We start from the raw sequence: 18,474 nt of genomic DNA on the forward strand, positions 1-18,474 counted from the left end.
CACCACTGCGGGTGCTCCCACCGCGACCCCACGAGCAAAGGCCGGGAATTCTCCTCCATCCATCGGGCACTACAGGGCTGGAGAGGATGGAAAGACGGGGAATTCTCCTCCATCCATCGGGCACTGCAGGGCTGGAGAGGATGGAAAGACGGGGAATTCTCCTCGATCCATCGGGCACTGCAGGGCTGGAGAGGATGGAAAGACGGGGAGTTCTCGATCCATCGGGCACTGCAGGGCTGGAGATGATGGATGACGGGACAGAGAAAGGATAAACAGCGCTGACCCCGCTCCCGGCCCTGCGTGCGTGGGGGCCGCTCGCTGACCGCTGCCAGCTGAGCTGTGACAGATTTTGGCCGGGGGCTGCCGCGTCCTCCCCCCGCGGCTCCCCTGGGGATCAGGAGTCACGTTTCTTCCCGGCTCCAGGGAGCAGCATCCGAGGGGGCGAGCGGGGAGCGGCCGGAGCCTCCCGCGACCCCGGCCCCGACCCCGGCTGGAGGCGGGCCCGGCCCCGGGGGGGTCGCGGCGGGGCGGGGATGGGGCTGGGGGGCTCCGGGGCCGCGGGGCACCGAGAGGGGATCCCGCTCTCCTTGCCGGGATGTCCCCTCGGGACACGGCCGCCGTGGTCCCCCGCTCCCCCCGGGATGCCGGTACTGGGGGGGATGGGCGCCTCGACTCTGGACGGATTTTGGGTAAGATCTGATTGGCCCAGGAGGGGACGGCCGCTGCTTGGCCACACCCCTCGGGCTACTCCCCGTCCCGCCCCGCGGGGCCGGGGTCGCCCCGTCCGGTCCGTGCGGCTCCGTGCGGCTCCGCTCGGCTCCGCTGCTCCGCTCGGCTCCGCTCGGCACCGTCGGGAGCTCCCGTGGCCGCCGGCGGGATGCGGACGCTGGCGGCGGTGCTGGCGGCGGTGCTGGCGCTGGGGGCAGCCCTGCCCCGCCCGGGGCTGCTCCCGCACGGCCCGGCCCGCGGCGATGCCCGGCTCCGGCCCGGAGACGACGAGAGCTCTCCGGGGCTGCTGCTCCGCCGCGCCCTCCGCCTCTACGGCCGCGCCGCCCGCCGCCTCTACGTGAGTCCCGCCTGGCCCCGCTCCCTGCTCCCTTCTCCTTTCCTGCCCTCCTTCCCCCCGGCCGCTCTTCCTCCCGACCCCGCTTCCTCCTCTCCATCATCTCCCTGTGTCCCTCCATCTTCGCTCCGTCCATCTCTCCACTCTCTGTCCCTCCCTCATTCCAGCCTTGTCTCTCTCCATCTTCCCGCTTTGCTTCTCTCCATCCTTCTGTCCCACCATGCCTCCTTCCCTCTGGCTTTTCACCCCTCCATCTTTCCATCCTTCCTCCCCTGACTGTACACCTCCTCCCTGCCCCTCCATGTGCACCTTCGCTGTCCCACCGCACGTGTTCCATCCATCCATCCATCCATCCATCCATCCATCCATCCATCCATCCATCATCCATCCATCCATCCATCCATCCATCATCCATCCATCCATCATCCATCCATCATCCATCCATCCATCCATCCATCCATCCATCCATCCATCCATCATCCATCCATCATTCCCCCCTTTCCCGCGGTCTCCTGCCCGGCGTCTCCGGCTGCGGAGGAACAAGAGCGCTTTCTCCTCCGCAGCTGTTCCCCCGCCAGCAGCGCCTGCAGCTGGGACGGCCCCGAGCCGCAGCTCCCTGGGGGCTGGAGGAGCCCGAGGTCTTTGTTTTCTGCCCGGGCCGGATGGGGCCACGCGGCCTCGGGGCTCTCAGCCCCACTGCACCGAGGAGGGGGGGACAGGGCAAGGGGACCAGCGGTGGTGGCACCTCCGCAGCTCCTGAGCACCCTGCACCGCCTCTCCCTGCAGGTGGGGACCAACGGGGTCATCTCCACCCAGGATTTCCCCAGGGAGACCCAGTACGTGGATGACGATTTCCCCACAGACTTCCCCGTCGTCGCCCCCTTCCTGGCCGACCTGGACACCTCCGGGGACAGAGGGAACATCTACTACCGGCAGGATGACTCTCGGGACGTGCTGGACCAGGCTGTGCGATACATCCGGGCCGGGTTTCCCCGCTCTGCTGGCGCCTTCGTGCCCACCAACGCCTTCATTGCCACCTGGGAGGAGGTGGGCGCCTACCAGGAGCTCTCCCAGGACACCGAGCCCTCCACGAAGGTGAGGCCGAAGGGCTGAGCTTGGATGCCCATCCTGCGTGTCACGGGACGATGAGTTTCTCTTGTGTGGTAGCCAAAACGCTGGGTCTTTTCTTTCTGAGCAGCTGGATGGTGGCTCCATCCATCCACCCATCCTTGGGTGAGCACCAGGAGGGGCGTGGAGCTCTCCCCCTCTGATCAGAGCTGTGGCAGTGGTGGGGTTGTTGGCCAGAAGAGGTTTAGAGGTTGCCTTGGTGGCTGGAGGTGCTTGAACAAGGACATGGAGTGACAGGACAAGGGAGAATAGCTTCACATTGCTTGGATCACATGTTAGGAATGAATTCCTGGTTGTGTGGGTGGGGAGGCCCTGGCACGGGGTGCCCAGAGAAACTGAGGCTGCCCCTGGATCATTGGGAGTGTCCAAGGCCAGATTGGACACTGAGGCTTGGAGGAACCTGGCACAGTGGAAGGTGTCCCTGCCATGGCAGGGGGTGGGATGGGATTTAAGATCCCCGCAAACCCAAACCATTCCACAACTCTGACTCTTTTCAGACAAAGCTTTCCAGTGCTGGTAGCTCTGGCTTTGCAGGGCAGAGGGTGGCTGGGGGCAGCTGGGGGAGGCCCTGCTTTGGGTCCCCCATTGTGCTCCTGACCTTTACTGGTGGCTCGGGGCTGGTCCTTCCTGCTGCCCCTGTGCTGATTGTGCTGCTGGTGAGCAACCGGCTCTGGAATTTCCACCGTGGGCTGATGTTGTGCCTGGAAATCAAGCTCATAGGTGGTCTGCCAGCTCGGGGGGTGACCTGTGCTCTCCACCCACGGGGCTGATAAGGCTCCTGCGTGGGTGGACCTCCAGCGCTGCCTGTCGTGGGTCATGAGCTGTCACATCAGGCTGATGACGTGCTGAGGAGGTGACAGCGACGCTCCGCCAGCTGCAGGGCCTCTAAGGAGCTAAAAAGGATGAGCTGCACGAGGAAAACTCTGGTGATGGACACCCAGAGCTGGGTGATGGGTGATGGGCTCCCCCCCAAAGCCCAGAAGCAGCCACCAGGTCCTCAAGGACCACCAGGAGCCGTCCCCCCACTCTGGGGCCCTTTGGTGGCACGGTGCCGAGGGGGAAGCCAAGCAAGGCAAGAAGCTGAGGTTTGGAAGGAGACAAGGCACATTTTTTCCTCTCATTTAGAAGTTGGGAAAACAGCTGAAGAGATGCCATCAGGGGCCTCACAGCGACCTCATGGCCATCGAAAACGCGGCCTCCTCTTCTTTTCTCTTCCCCGTCGTGGTTTTTTCCTCCTCTGAGAAGTTTGGATCAGGCTTTGAAATGAAACCGGTCTTGTTTGGAAACGAGGAGCTCCAGGGAAAGCTCCTGAAATGCAGCTTGTGCCTGTGCTTTGCTGAGCTCCCCTTTCGCCAAAACTGCTAAAAATCTCCCCAAACACCACCTTTTTTTTTTTTTTTTCCCCTGACCAAATGTGGTGTTTATGGAAACGCTGCCCCCCTGCTGCTCAGAGCCAGGACTGACTCCAAAGCCTTTCCCCCTGCCCTGGAAAGACATGGCTAATCCCTTTTGAGCCCCTAAAGTGGAAAAGTGGGTTGAGATGGGGAGCAGAGGATCCCCAGAGCCCCTCTTTGGGGGTCCTGCCTGGGTGGGAGGCCTGGCGGTGCCGTGTCCCCTCCAGCTCCCTGGGACATGCTCCTGGTCCCTGCAGTGACGTTTTCCCGAGCTGCAGAACAGGACAAGGCTGAATCTGCTGCTGTAGGAGCAAAACTTGCCCTTTTGGGCTGGAATTTGCCCTTTGCAGCTCTTTGCCGGGGACTTCCCCCCTCTCCTTCCCTTCATCCCACCGTGCCAGCGCATGGATGTCACCCAGCGTGTCCCCCCGGCCACCCACCCCAAGGCAGAAGGAGTCCTGCAGCTGCTGCTGTGCTTTGGCTGCGTGGGGGAGGAATCCAGCCCCGGGGGGAGGGGTGGGAGGGTCATTCCACCCCCCCTCCAGCTTTTTGGCCGCCTTTTCGGGGTCTCTGAATGCCCGAGTGTGTGACAGGCACAACAAGGCTCTTTATATCCCGCGGGGCTGCCAGGAAATCCAGTGATGCTCCCGGGGGCCCTGCGCCCCAAAATCAGGGCTGGTGCTGTGGGGGTGGAGCGGGGGGAGCCCCCAGCCCTCCCTCCCGCTGCTCCGGGGGTGAAACTGGGAATTCAATCGCTTTTCCTTGGCTCTGCTTCCAGCACTGGGTGGGAAGGAAGGGCTGCAGCTCCCTGCCTGCAGCAGGAGGAGCAGGAGCAGTGTGGAGTGGGTTCCTCGGCGTTTTTTGGAGCGTGTGTGCTGTCGGGTGGCTCGTCCCGGGGTTGTGGCTGCGGTTCCGCTGCCTGGCACGGCCCCAAGGCTGGTAGGGCTGCCTGCCTCCTATAGCGGGATGTATGGGAAGCTGGGAGCACAGGAATGTTTTTTCCGGAGGAAACCGAGCTAAAATTGTTCTCAGGGATGAGCGGGAGTGAGGGGGGGAGGTGTGGGTTTTCCTCTGGCACTGATGGGATGGAGCAGGGGGGTGTCAGTGGGAGGACAGGAGTGAGGAGCTCCTAGTTCAGGGGTTACCTGGCCAGGGATGCTCTTGGGACACCCTTGCACTGAGGGAGTGGCCAGGCTGTGCCATGGGCTCCTAGGAGGATGCTGAGCATCTTCCCAGGATGTGGCACTCGGGGTTTGGCTGGGCATGAGCGGCTCCAACTCCTGCTCTTCCCCAGGAGATCTGTGCAGGCTGATCATGGAATGGTTTGGGTGGGAAGGGACCTTAAAGCCCATCCAGTCCCACCCCTGCCATGGGCAGGGACACCTTCCACCGTCCCAGGCTGCTCCAAGCCCTGTCCAGCCTGGCCTTGGACACTCCCAGGGATCCAGGGGCAGCCACAGCTGCTCTGGGCACCCTGTGCCAGGTCCTCCCCACCTCCCAGCCAAGAATTTTTTCCCAGTATCTCCATCGCCATCCCCTGGCAGTGGGAGCCATTCCCTGTGTCCTGTCCCTCCATCCCTTGTCCCCAGTCCCTCTCCAGCTCTCCTGGAGCCCTTCAGACCCTGCCAGGGGCTCTGAGCTCTCCCTGGAGCTTCTCCTCTCCAGGTGAGCACCCCCAGCTCTCCCATCTGTCTCCATGGAGCTGCTCTCTGTTGGAAGGCCCTTTTGGGGTGGTTGCATGCCCTGTGGTGTGTGTGGGGCTGCCTCTCACTCCTGCTCCCCTTCCTTCACTCCTCTGCTGTGCTCCTGCCCCTCCGTGCCATCCATCCATCCATCCATCCATCCATCCATCCATCCATCCATCATCCATCCATCCATCCATCCATCATCCATCCATCCATCCATCCATCCATCCATCCATCCATCCATCATCCATCCATCCATCCATCATCCATCCATCCATCCAGCATCCATCTATCCATCCATCCATCCATCTATCCATCCATCCATCTATCATCCATCATCCATCCATCCATCCATCCATCCATCATCCATCCATCCATCCATCCTCCATCCATCCATCCAGCATCCATCTATCCATCCATCCATCCATCTATCCATCCATCCATCTATCATCCATCATCCATCCATCCATCATCCATCCATCCATCCATCCATCCATCCATCCATCCAGCATCCATCCATCATCCATCCATCCATCCATCCATCCATCCATCCATCCATCCATCCATCCGCTCTCCCTTTGGCAGCTCAACACCTTCCAGGCAGTCATAGCCTACAACGATGAGGACACCTACACCATCTTCCTCTACCCTGATGGTGGCCTCCAGTTCCTGGGGACGCGACCCAAGGAGTCCTACAACGTCCAGCTGGAGCTGCCAGCCCGGGTGGGCTTCAGCTGGGGGGACAGCGATGACCCGAAGAGGGATGGGCTCTTCCACAGCCTGGCCAGCAGCGAGCAGGCTCTGAGGAACCTGGAGAGGTGACCGGAACCTGGGGGGCTGTGGGTGTGGGCAGGGGGAGCAGGGTCACCTTCTCCCAGCCTTGGAGCCTTTTAGAGCCTGGAAAAATTTGGGGAGTGACCTTGGGGTGCTGGGCTGCAACAGGGGCACAGCCCCACATGCACAGGAGGTGTACTGGGGTCCTGGAGGGGTGGTGCCGTCTTTTGGGGTGGCTTTTCCAGCATGGCTGTGATGATGTTCATGTGTGCTGTGTCCTCAGGGAGAGCAACACGGGAATCCCTGGCGTGTGGGTTTTCCACGTGGGCAGCACGGAGCACGTGGAGCCGGGGGGTGGCGAGGGAGCTGCTCCTGCTGTGCCTCAGAGCCCCGCTGAGCACCCCAACCCTGGCACCGCCGGCCACCCCCACCCTCTCTCCAGCCACCCATCCATGGCCCAGCGTCCCAGCCACGGATCCCACAGCCCGGTGCTCCTAGGCTTTGTCCCCGGGAGGAGGGACGCGCAGGAGCGGAGCCGCTGGCTGCAGCCCAGAGGGGACGGTGGCACCGGGCAGAGCTTCTCTGCCAACCCCTCCTCCTACAGCTCGGGCCAGCACGGCGTGGGCGTGGAGGAGGACGTGCATTTCAACCCCGACGGTGAGCGGCCGCTGTGGTGGCCCAGTGGGGACAATGACCCAGTGGGGACAGTGACCCAGTGGGGGTGGCTCCCTAACAAAGGCTGGAAGTTCACCACGTCCTAAGCTGCCCCTGCAGCTCCTCCTCTCGGCTCCATGGAGCAGGGGTTGGGGTGGGAAGCTCAGGGGACAGGTCCCCAAACTGGCTTTGCCACCCTCTCCGCCACCGAGCCAGCTGTGGAGTCGCCGTGCCACGTGCCCGGGGAGAGCAGAGCCCCGTCCCCAGCCAACTGTCTCCCAAAAATACCGTCAGGAATTTGATCTCGTGCCCTCTGTCAGATCTGCCTGAAATCAGGCAACAGGTTCCAAGGCCTCCACCACCCCTCTGCATCCCGGGTGACTCTCTTGGGAGCCGCCACTGCCAGCTGGCTCGTTTCCAGGCGGTGCTTTTGGGGCCGAGAAGGCAAAGCACCCCACCCCCTGTGAAGGGTGGCTTTGTCATGGTGTCCCCAAGCGTTTCCCTTTGTGCCCAGTGTTCACCTACAGTGCGGCCAGCAAGGAGACGTGTGCCCAGCACCACGGGCGCTGCTCCCCTCACGCCTTCTGCACCGACTACGCCGCCGGCTTCTGCTGCCACTGCCGGGCCACCTTCTACGGGAACGGGCGGCAGTGCCTGCCCGAAGGTACGCGGGGCGGGCGGCGGGGACGGGCAGCCCGTGCCGGGGTGGCCGCTGCCAGGGGTGCCCATCTCCCCACCCAGGGGCCGTGCATCGCCTCAACGGGAAGGTGAGCGGGAGCCTGAGGGTGGGACGGGCGTCCGTCGACTTCCAGGACGTGGACCTGCACGCCTACATTGTGGGCAGCGACGGCAGAGCCTACACGGCCATCAGTGGGGTGCCCCAGCCCGCTGCCCGCGCCCTGCTGCCCCTGCTGCCCGTCGGGGGGCTCTTCGCGTGGCTCTTCGCCCTGGAGGAGCCTGGCTCTGAGAACGGCTTCAGCATCACCGGTGAGCTGAGCGGGGATTTGGGAGGTGCCATCGCTGCCAAGGGTGTGGGTGATCAGGGTTCAGGGCAGGGGTTTCTCCAATCGCTGTCTCAGCTGGTGCTCACCTCTCGCTGTGATCCCCCCATGGGAAGGACACTTTGGGGTTGTCCCTACAAATGGTGACCGTTCCTTTCTCCTGCCCAGGTGCTGAATTCACCCAGAGCCTGGAGGTGACGTTTTACCCCGGTGGGGAGACGGTCCAGGTCACTCAGACAGCCGAGGGCCTGGGGCCGGACAATTATTTAAACCTCAGGACACACATCCAGGGTGAGGTGCCATTCCTGCCAGAGAACGTCACCGTCCACATCACTCCCTACGAGGAACTCTACTCCTACTCCAGCTCGGGTAAGACCTGTGCTCACCTACCTTCAGTTCCTCACACACCACCCCTGAGTGCCCGAGAACATGCCAGCCGCATGGATGCTGACACCGTTTCTCCCACGTCCCACGGCGTTCTCCGTGCCACCCGGCAGCCGTGACATCCTCGGGCCAGCGGGAATACGTGGTGGCCGCGGGCACCGCCAACCAGACCGTGTCCTACCGCCTGCGACAGAACATCACCTTCTCGGGGTGCCCGCACTCGCGGCCTCCGGCGCGGCAGCGGCTCTCGGTGGCGCGCGCCTTCGCCCTCTTCGACGGCCACGAGCACGTCCTGCGCTACGCCCTGGCTGCCCGCGTCGGCCCGGCACGAGGTGAGCGCCGGCACCCAAAGCCAATCCGTGTGCCAGTCCGGGGTGCTGCCGTCTCCCAAAGCTGTGGTGTGCTGGCTTTGCCCAGGATCAGCCACAAAGGAGGGGTTGTGCCAGCAGTTTGAGCTGCAGCGCTGCTGGCGCGGTGGCACGGCCGCGGTTGCCTGTGCGGGACAGCGGTGCTGCGGCGCAGCGGTGGTGCCTGCAGCGGGGATGGTCGCTCCTTGCGACTCCCAGATGTTTTATTCTCCCCAACATCCCTGTGTGCCCACAGGCGATGCCGAGAATCCCGGGGTGAGCCCGTGCCAGGATGGCTCCCACGCGTGCCAGGCACCGGCGCGCTGCCAGCCTGGCGTGGGCACAGAGTACACGTGCGAGTGTGCCGCCGGCTACCGCCCAGATGGACGCGGCTGCCGAGGTCAGCGGGGCTGGGGGGAGCTGCTGCATCTGTGCCCCATCAGGCACCAAAATGGTCACGGGTATTTGGGATGTCACAGCATGCACAGAGCTTCTCCAAGCACAGGGATGTCATGGGGGAAACTGAGGCTGGGTGCTGGAGGTCCTTGGGGAAGCGCTCCAGGAGCAGACAAAAAGGAGAGACAGGAAAAAAGAGCAAAACCAATGGGAACATAATTCCTGTGTTTCATAAATCCAGCCAGCTTTGTTGTTGCTTTCCTATCACTCCAAACTCAGTGTTGCAAATTTATCTTCCAATTTTAGAGCCCTTTCCACAAGAAGCTGCCCAGTGCCAGTGAGCTGCACTGCGCAGTGATGCTGGCGAGGAATTCAAGGATCCTGCCTTTCAATAAGGAGCAGGTTTCCTTCTCCTAAAATCCCAGGTTAAGTGACCCATCTGATCACTTAATTTAAGGAGAAGGAAACCAAGTTTTAAACCACAAATAATTGAGAATATTGGTGTGCCTTGAACAAACGCTTCTTTGTCAAAACTATACACCCAAAGCGATCTTGTGGGTTTTTTTCCCTTCTGTTTTGAGCTGATTAGAAAGTTAATTCCATACTTCATTAAGTTCAGTGACAGACATGGGATGGGCAACGTGGGGCAGGATATTCCCTGTCAGACCATGAGCAGCCAGACCCTGAAAATGGGGGTGTCCCACCACCATCGGGGTGCCCGGTGTCACTACAGGACACGTAAAAACAGGACGTGAGCTGCTGCTATTGCAAAGCTGAAAAAAAGGAAGTTTATTTTCTGACTCCAGCATTTATACTTTTCCAAAGGTGACAGTGGATTGGAGGGTGAATGTGCCACCTCTCCAATGACACTGGACAAACTATTAGTACATCAAATTTCTCTGCCTCCGTGAAGGAATGCAAAACAATAGGTTGTTTACAGAAAGTTGTGTGAGAAAGTTCTCTACAAGAACGCAAACTCAGAAGGCTTTAGAAAATCTTAAGAATCAGGGCAACACCTGGTGTCTCCTCCTTTCCCCAGATGTGGACGAGTGTGCCGAGGGCCTGAGCCAGTGCGGGCCCTTCTCCGAGTGCCGGAACGTGCCGGGCAGTTACCGCTGCGAGTGCCGCGGCGGGTACGGGCCGGCGGCGGACGGGCAGGCGTGTGTGCGTAAGTGCTGACCCCAGCTGGGGTGCCCCCCACTCCCGTGCCCCGTGGACGTGCCCTGAGCACCCCTGCCCTGTCCCCACAGCGCTGGCCCCGGCGGGTGACCCCTGCGAGGACGGGCGGCACCCCTGCGCTCCGGGGGACCGGGCGCGGTGCCTGTCCCGCGGTGACGGCCGCGCCACCTGCGAGTGCCTCCCCGGCTACACCGGCGATGGCATCCACTGCTCTGGTAAGGTGGGCACGGGAGGCACCCCACGCCGCAGCTGTCGGGGTGTCCCTGTCCCCGCTGATCCCATCTTCGCCCTGCGCAGACGCGGACGAGTGCGCCGAGAGCCCGTGTCACCCAGCCGCCGTCTGCTACAACACCCCGGGCTCCTTCTCCTGCCGCTGCCGGCCCGGCTACGCGGGCGACGGCTTCCAGTGCACGTACGGTGAGGTGCCCGCTCAGCCCCGCGCCCTCTGCGCTGGCACAGCTTCCCCAGCCTCACTCTCCTCTTTCCCGGCTTTCCAGCGGCGGAAGGGAACCCGCAGCGCCTCACGCCCTGCCAGCACGAGCGGATGTACCCGCGGGAGGTGCCACCCCTGGGCGACGGCCACGCGCCCCAGTGCGACGAGCAGGGCCGGTACCGGCCCCTGCAGTGCCACGCCAGCTCCGGGCACTGCTGGTGCGTGGACGCCGCCGGGCAGGAGATCGCCGGCACCCGCACGGCGCCGGGCACCACCCCGCCACGCTGCGGGAGCCCAGGTCAGTGACACCCCCCGGGGGTGAGGGGAGCAGGGTTGGCTCCTTGGGCGTCTGGCTGGTGTCCCAATGGCTTCCCACTTGGGCCCAGCTGCCAGCAACATGGGGACGGTGGGGCCGCAGTGAGTGGAGGGGACCCATAAACTAAACAGCCATAAATGAACACTTGAGAAGTTCACCTCAGCACGAGGAAGAATTTCCTAATGCTGAGGGCGGCAGAGCCCTGGAAGAGCTGCCCAAGGAGAGTGTGGAGTCTCCCTCTCTGGAGATATTCCAAACCCACCTGGACACATTCCTGTGTCACCTCCTCCAGGTGACCCTGCCTTGGCAGGGAGGTTGGACTGGAGGATCTCCAGAGGTCCCTTCCAACCCTAAGGATTCTGTGACTGTGAGCCTCTGCCCAAGCACCCTCCTGGGGCTTCACTGAGGGCAGGGTGCTGTCAAGTGGCATCGAGGGGCTCCTGGGTATTTAGGGTGCCCTGGCCCATTGGGTTACAGTGGCTGTGGCCATTGGGCCACCTCCTGTGTCAACTTATGACGGAGGGAACAGCTGTGGGGTGTGAAGGGGGCTGGAGTGGGGCAGGCTTGGCCCCTGCTCCAGACAAAGTGGTGCTGGAAGATGGGAGAAGTGGTGCCAAGTGGCTCCAGGGGAGCCGGTGGCACCCCCTGAGCCCGGGGTGGGGACGTTTGCCGCCGGCAGAGTCCATCCAGCAGCTGACGCCCTGCGAGCACGCGCGGATGTACCCGCGGGAGGTGCCACCAGGGCCGTCACCCGTGGGCGACGGCCACGCGCCCCAGTGCGACGAGCAGGGCCGGTACCGGCCCCTGCAGTGCCATGCCAGCTCCGGGCACTGCTGGTGCGTGGACGCCGCCGGGCAGGAGATCGCCGGCACCCGCACGGCGCCGGGCACCACCCCGCCACGCTGCGGGAGCCCAGGTCAGTGCCCGGGGCAGCATCAGCGTGGGGGCACGGCCAGCAGGGAGAGGGGGACACAGGGCTCTGCAAAGCCCTGAGTCCCCCGGATAGGGTGGTGACTGTCACCCTCCCGTGCCAGAGCCCACGGAGCGGCCCCCCAGCATGTGCGAGCGCTGGCGGCAGAGTTTGCTGGAGCACTACGGCGGCAGCCCCCGCGGGGACCAGTACGTGCCCCAGTGTGACCCCAGCGGGGACTTCACCCCGCTGCAGTGCCACGGGGACAGCGGCTACTGCTGGTGCGTGGAGCAGAGCGGCAGGGAGATCCCGGGGACGCGCTCCGAGCCCGGCACCACCCCGCCCTGTAAGAGCCCGGCGCCCCAAAGCCACCCCGGCCACCGACGGCGCGGGCGCCGCGCCCCGCTGCGGGCGTGGAGCCGAGGGGACCACGCCAGCTGAGCATCCCTGTCCCCTCCGACACGCCAGGTCTGCCCAGTGTCACCCCGCCCAGCGTCCGGCCCGAGCCCCGGCCCGACGTGTCCCCGCCGGCCGCGGGGACGTTCCTGCTCTACGCCCAGGGCCAGCAGATCGGCTACCTGCCGCTGAACGGCACCCGGCTGCACAAGGAGGCGGCCAAGACCCTGCTCTCCCTGCATGTACGGTATCCTTGGGGTGGGGATGGGGTGCAGGAGCACCCAGGGAGTTTGGGACAGGCTGGTGCTGCCCCTCGGCATTTTCAGCTCTCTCTGAAGCACTTATCGGGGTTTCAGGGGGACGTTGGCTGTGCTGGCTGCCTTGGTGGCGCTTTGGGGAAGTGATGATGGCTTCCCAATGACAAAGGGCAGAGTTAGATGGGATATTGGGATGAAATTATTGACTGGGGCGTGGGGAGGTCCTGGCACAGGGTGACCAGAGAAGCTGTGGCTGCCCCTGGATCCCTGGAAGTGTCCGAGACCTGGCTGGAGCAGCCTGGGATGGTGGAAAGCGTCCCTGCCCATAGAAGGGGTGGAGATGAATGATCTTTAAGGTCCTTTCCAACCCAAACCAGTCTGGGATTTTATGGATTCTATCTTTTCCTCCCTCCAGCCATCCCCAGCAGAGAGACAGGTCCCAGACCTGGGACTGCTCATGAAGGGAAGAAGTTCAGGTGCTTCCAGAGCTCTCCAGGGTTGCTCTCAGCCCAGACTTCCAGCTGCAGGGCTGGCCTTTTTTCCTTCCCTGGAGTCCCCTTGGAGCGTGGCCATGTGCCTCTCCAGCCAGGCCAGAGCAAGGCAGAGGAACGCAGGAATCTGGGCCAGGACCCCGGGGAAGTGAAGGACCTTGCCAAGTATTCCCTCTCCCCATCCTGAAGGTCATTCCCCGGGCTGGCTTTGCTCTTGGAGCCCCCTGTCCTTCAGGCAAAGGCTTCAAATCCATCTGGATGTGGGCTGAGCCTGCACCAGCTGGCCTAAAATCCTCTGCTGAGGGGCTCAGCCTGGGGGGCGCAGTGGGAACAGAGCAGGGTTTTGCTGGGGAAGTGGGGTCTGAGTGTCATTCCCCCCTTGCAGCGTGTCCCAGGCAGTGCTGGCTGATGGGTTGAGGTTTCTCCCTGAGCCTCCTGGCAGGATCTCAGCCCATGTCCCTGTCCTGACCTTGGCAGGGCTCCATCGTGGTGGGGATCGACTACGACTGCCGGGAGAGGATGATCTACTGGACCGACGTGGCCGGGCGGAGCATCAGCCGGGCGGGGCTGGAGCCAGGCTCTGAGCCAGAGACCCTCATCAGCTCAGGTGGGCCCCCATCCCCAGTGTCACCTCCCCAGAGACCCTCATCAGCTCAGGTGGGCCCCCATCCCCAGTGTCACCTCCCCAGAGACCCTCATCAGCTCAGGTGGGCCCCCATCCCCAGTGTCACCTCCCCAGAGACCCTCATCAGCTCAGGTGGGCCCCCGTCCCCAGTGTCACCTCCCCAGAGACCCTCATCAGCTCAGGTGGGCCCCCGTCCCCAGTGTCACCTCCCCAGTGTCCCATCATCAGCTCAGGTGTGTTCCTGTCCCCAGTGTCACCTCCCCAGTGTCCCATCATCAGCTCAGGTGTGCCCCTGTCCCCAGTGTCACCTCCCCAAAGCCCCATCTGCTCTTCCCATCACATCTCCGGGCTGAAATAATTAATCTTTTTTAATTACCTTTACTAATTTCTATATGCATAGCATTTCACAATAGATCATGCATATTCATTTTGTTGATTTTGCATTACACTTACAGCTAGCTACACTTATACTCAGCTTTTGTCAGAAAGTACAGAAAGAACTCTTGGGTCACTCTATCCTGTCTGCTTCAAGGTTCAAAGAGTCTTTCTTATCTCTTATCTTTCTAGTGTAGAAATTTGCATTTTTTTCTCTCTAGCTAAGGCAGTTTTGCTAGTGCTGCAGTTACCAGACTAAACAGCGTATTTCACTTATGTTAGCAAGCTCAAAGTAGCACATTTCACCTAAATCCAAACAGATTTCTACATTATTAAATTTTCACTATTTCTCAGGGCTCCTCCCATGGATGCCTACATAGCAACCAAGGCCAGACAAAATTAAGAGAATAAAAAGTGGTTATATTTATGGAAGAGCCTTCAGGTACATTTTGAAGGGGCTACACCCAAAAATTGACAGTTGTCACACATTTGTAAGTTTGGTCCATTTTCATATTGGGGATTAATCTTGTAATTACAGCTTCAGATAATGAAGTAATTTACCCCAAGTTTGCTCCCTCCCCAACTCAGTTTTGTTCAAATCTCTGGAGACCTAAGGCAGTGAGGTGTCCTTGATTGCCAGGCCTGGAGAGGAATTGCTGTGTCTGCCCAAAATGGGGAAGCAGCAGCTCAGAGTCGCACACTAAAGAATTACAGAATTACGAATACATGGAAAATAGAAAAATTTAAGGCATCGCCACCTTCACCTTCGGGCCGGGGACGCCTGAGGGATCTCAGAGCAGCGTTTCCCCAGCATGAGCGTGGCCGTGTCCCGGCAGGGTTGATCAGCCCCGAGGGTCTGGCCGTGGACCACCTGCGCCGGGCCATGTTCTGGACGGACAGCGGGCTGGACAGGATCGAGCGGGCCCGGCTGGACGGCTCCGAGCGCCGCGTGCTCTTCCACAGCGAGCTCGTCAACCCCCGCGCCATCGCCGTCGACCCCGTCCGAGGGTGAGCACCAAAACTCCGCCGGGATTTCGGGTTTGGGCTTTGGCAGGTGCAGAACTCAGCCCCGTCCTCTAGGAGGGATTGGCTCTGCTCCCCAGCCCCTCTTGTTGGAATCTGAGCTATTGATGATTCCGAGATTGTAAAAGTCTCTGTCTCTCAGCCCCACTGCCAAAGCAGAAGCCATAATTGGTCTGTGCTGTTTCCAGGTTGTTTATTCTGTTTATCTCTCACATGTTCTGCTGCCCTGCCCAGCTCTGTCCTGCAGGGCAGCGTGTGGGGCTCTGCCCTCAGTGGGATGTGACAAACATTAAATACCAGAAACTCCCTGGGCTGCATTTACAAGAACGTGCCAATATCTGTCACCTACGTTGGACAGTGTGTCCCCAGCCTGAGCCAACAGAAAAATGCCAACACCACAGTGAGACATGGAGGGCATGAAGAAGGAGAAAAAGGACAAGGCACAACCAATTTCCTCCATCTTGTCCCCTTTGGACCCCTCATCTAGAATCCTAAAATTTTACTTTTGCACCCGTGCCACACTTAATTATTCCTTATATCAAACACTGAGAGCTGGTAATTCATGCTGTAAGATTGAAAACTCTTTTCCATGGACAGAGATCACAGCCAGTGTCTCTGGGGCTCTGTCCAGGGGGGTTCCTGACCCCTGCCAGGGTCCCAGACCTGCCAGGGCAGCCAGAGGGAAGCCCTGGACTCCCACACCTCTTTTTATTGAATAATTGAGATTTGGCTCAAAGTGCTGTTCCAGTATCAGGATGTAGATTATTTTGAAAAGCTGTGCCTCCAGGGTGCTGTTGGGATACAAAATGTTCTGCTCCTCAGACTCGCCCTTGTTGAGGAGCTGCTGCCTGCAGGAGTTTGGGCCATAAACATCTCTAATATTGTTCTGCTTTGCTCCGAGAGGTTTTTTTGCTAATCAAATAAAGATGCTTCAGGCACTGATAAGGGAAAAACCAGGCCCTGCTCCTGGCAAGAAGCAGGATCATCTCCCACCACTCCTTACTGTTATGTGCCCTGTTTGTGCATTATTTCCCAAGCAACCTTTACTGGACGGACTGGAATCGTGAAGCTCCCAAAATCGAAACTTCCACTGTCAATGGAGACAACAGGAGGGTTCTGGTGCACTCAGACATTGGTTTGCCCAATGGCCTGACTTTTGACCCCTTCTCCAAGCTGCTGTGCTGGGCAGATGCAGGTAATGTCCCCAAGGATGGGTCAGAGAAGGTCACACTGAGGGAAAATCCTGGATGTCTTCAGCCCAGTGCTACCTCTGGGCTCCAGTGTTGCACCAGCCGAGGTTTAGATTGGATTTTAGGAAATATTTCTTCATGGAAAATGTTGTTGCTCAGGGCAGTGCTGGAGTCCTTGTCCCTGGAGGGATTTAAAAGCCATGTGGATGTGGCATGTGGGGACATGGAGTGGCCTTGGCAGTGCTGGGAATGGCTGGGCTTGGGCTTGGGGAGTTTTCCCAACCATGAATTTTACAATCCTACATCTTTAGGCTGAAAAGCTGTCTCAAAATGTAATAAATCAGGAAAATGTTCTTCCCCCAGAGGTGCTGGCACTGCCCAGGCTCCCCAGGGAATGGGCACAGCCCTGAAGCTGTCAGAGCTCCAGGAGCTCCCTGGGGTGCTCAGGGTGGGATTGTTGGGGTGTCCCGTGATCCTTGTGAGTCTGAAATACAGGGAACATCTTTGGTGTGGCATTTCCAGTGGGATATGGGGAATATTTTGTGTCGGAACAGGCACCAAGCACCTGGAATGCACATTCCCAGATGGCAGCGGCCGGCGCGTCATCCAGAGCAACCTCAACTACCCCTTCAGCATCGTCAGCTACGCCAACCACTTCTACCACACGGACTGGAGACGGTGAGCAGGGAGAAAAAAACAACCCCTGCATGCCTGGGAATGCTCAGCTCCCTTCCCCGAGAGGAATCCCATCCTGCTCCCAAATCCTGGAGCCTCCCCAGAGCTCTCCTGGGTCTCTGAGCGCGGCTTCAGCAGCGGCCGCTTGTAAATCTCAGCACGGAGTTGTTTAGACACAAGCCCGGCTCCCTGGGAGGGATAAAAACAGTGGTTTGGGTTTTTTTTAATTTTTTTTAAATTTAAACTTGGCTCAAGCCTCTGGATGTAGATGAGGCCCAAGGAAAGATCCTGTCCTCAGGCATTCCCTTTGCCCGAGCATCAGGAACTCGCCTCTCGTCCCGCTCCAGCTGGAAGCTCTCACAGCTCCCATCCAGGCTGAGGTTACAGCAAACACTTCAGGGCTTGCCACGCTCGGAGGAGACTCTCAGGGAGATCATCTCTCCTTTGCTGTGGCTGCATCAGCACAGAGAAATGCACTGGCTGAGCTGGAGGAGGATTTGACATGGAAAATTTCTTTCCACTTGTCCTGCAGGTGTTCAGACCAAGCTTGTTGTTAAACACACATAAGTAGGGGGGAAAAAAACCCAGTTTTGTAGGTGAATAAAACCCAGTTTTGTAGGTGAATAAAACACTTTTTCCTTTTTTTTTTTTTTTCACCAGGGATGGGGTGATAGCTGTAAATAAAGAAACTGGCTCCTTCACTGATGAGTATCTTCCAGAGCAGCGATCCCACCTCTATGGAATCACAGCAGTTTATCCCTACTGCCCTGGAGGTAAAAGAAAAACCCACCCAAACCCCATCACCCTGCTGGGTGCCTGACACGCTAAAAAAACCTCAATTTCTCCCCACAGCCAGGAAATAGCAACTCCATTTTTGAGGAAACAAGGATCTTTGCACCCAGAGGAATTTCAGACCCAGAGAACTGTCACTGCATACAAGGGGGGAGAAGTCCCTCACCAAGGCCAATGACGTGCCCTGCTTTCCTGCAAAAGATTTTCAAGTATTTTTTATAGTTATACCTCAAGACTTTACTACTGTATTTTTTTACCAAGTGGAAAATGTTGAGATATCACAAAAAAAAAAAAAAAAAGGTCCTGGGAAGCTCAAGCCATGAGTCAAACTCTTAAATGCAAGATTTAAAATGTAGCTTTTTTTTACTCCAATGTTTTATTTTATTGGAAGAAGAAGAATGGATTCATTTTTCATAGTTTTGACAATCTGACCAAGAGGTCTTTTTATCCAAAAAGAAGAATTAAGTGCCTATGGGAAGCTGTGGATGCAGTAAATTGCTGGGTCTAAATAACAAACAGCCCTGAAGACAGAGACTGTGTGTGCTCCAAAATCCTGCAGAACAGGGATGGGATGTGGCACAGGCATTGAAGATTTTCCAGAGGATGATTCCGTGTTTTCACCACTGCCTCCATGCATGTCTTTTAGTATTTATATTAGAAGAATATGCTAGAATTGATCTGTTCATGCTTGTTGGGTCTTCCAAGTGCCTTCCTAGACCTACCCAGTGTAGACCAATACATGTTCAGAAATACCAGTTACGTTGTAATGCTTCACTTTTTCTAGGTTACTTCAATAATTGAATAAAAAAAGGTTGGTTTAAGTTTCCCTCTGGATTCGGTTTTTCACTATTTCAGTTCTAGGGGAATATTTCAGTGTGGGGAAGCAGCGAGCAAGCTGTCAGGAAAAGATTTTATGTAACAATCCCATCAACACAAAGCCAAACACAATGAAAAAGACACACACACACACAAAAAAAAAGTCCTAT

General features: G+C 59.0%; 1 protein-coding gene across 1 annotated transcript; it reads left to right on the top strand.

Moving 5' to 3' along the window:
* The first annotated feature begins 787 nt into the window (after window positions 1-787).
* NID2 (nidogen 2) lies at window positions 788-18,314 on the top strand. The gene is made up of 22 exons (XM_077783882.2): window positions 788-1,066; window positions 1,850-2,158; window positions 5,856-6,088; window positions 6,328-6,701; window positions 7,213-7,362; window positions 7,440-7,685; window positions 7,868-8,068; window positions 8,197-8,415; window positions 8,687-8,830; window positions 9,866-9,994; window positions 10,077-10,220; window positions 10,303-10,422; window positions 10,503-10,736; window positions 11,434-11,670; window positions 11,789-12,010; window positions 12,133-12,302; window positions 13,286-13,415; window positions 14,645-14,816; window positions 15,869-16,026; window positions 16,576-16,699; window positions 17,357-17,469; window positions 17,549-18,314. The coding sequence occupies exons 1-22, from the start codon at window positions 878-880 to the stop codon at window positions 17,557-17,559; spliced, it is 4,029 nt and encodes a 1,342-aa protein (XP_077640008.2). The 5' UTR covers window positions 788-877; the 3' UTR covers window positions 17,560-18,314.
* The last annotated feature ends 160 nt before the right edge of the window (window positions 18,315-18,474 follow it).

Source organism: Lonchura striata, chromosome 5 (genome assembly GCF_050655825.1).
Source record: "Lonchura striata isolate lonStrDom1 chromosome 5, ASM5065582v1, whole genome shotgun sequence".
Lineage (NCBI taxonomy): Eukaryota > Metazoa > Chordata > Aves > Passeriformes > Estrildidae > Lonchura > Lonchura striata.

Bases quoted from the DNA above. Each gene is read 5' to 3' on its own strand.
- NID2 (XM_077783882.2), top strand. From the start codon at position 878: ATGCGGACGCTGGCGGCGGTGCTGGCGGCGGTGCTGGCGCTGGGGGCA. The intron at 8,069-8,196 runs GTAAGACCTGTG...GCCACCCGGCAG, and splicing joins CTACTCCTACTCCAGCTCGG to CCGTGACATCCTCGGGCCAG. The intron at 10,221-10,302 runs GTAAGGTGGGCA...CGCCCTGCGCAG, and splicing joins CGATGGCATCCACTGCTCTG to ACGCGGACGAGTGCGCCGAG.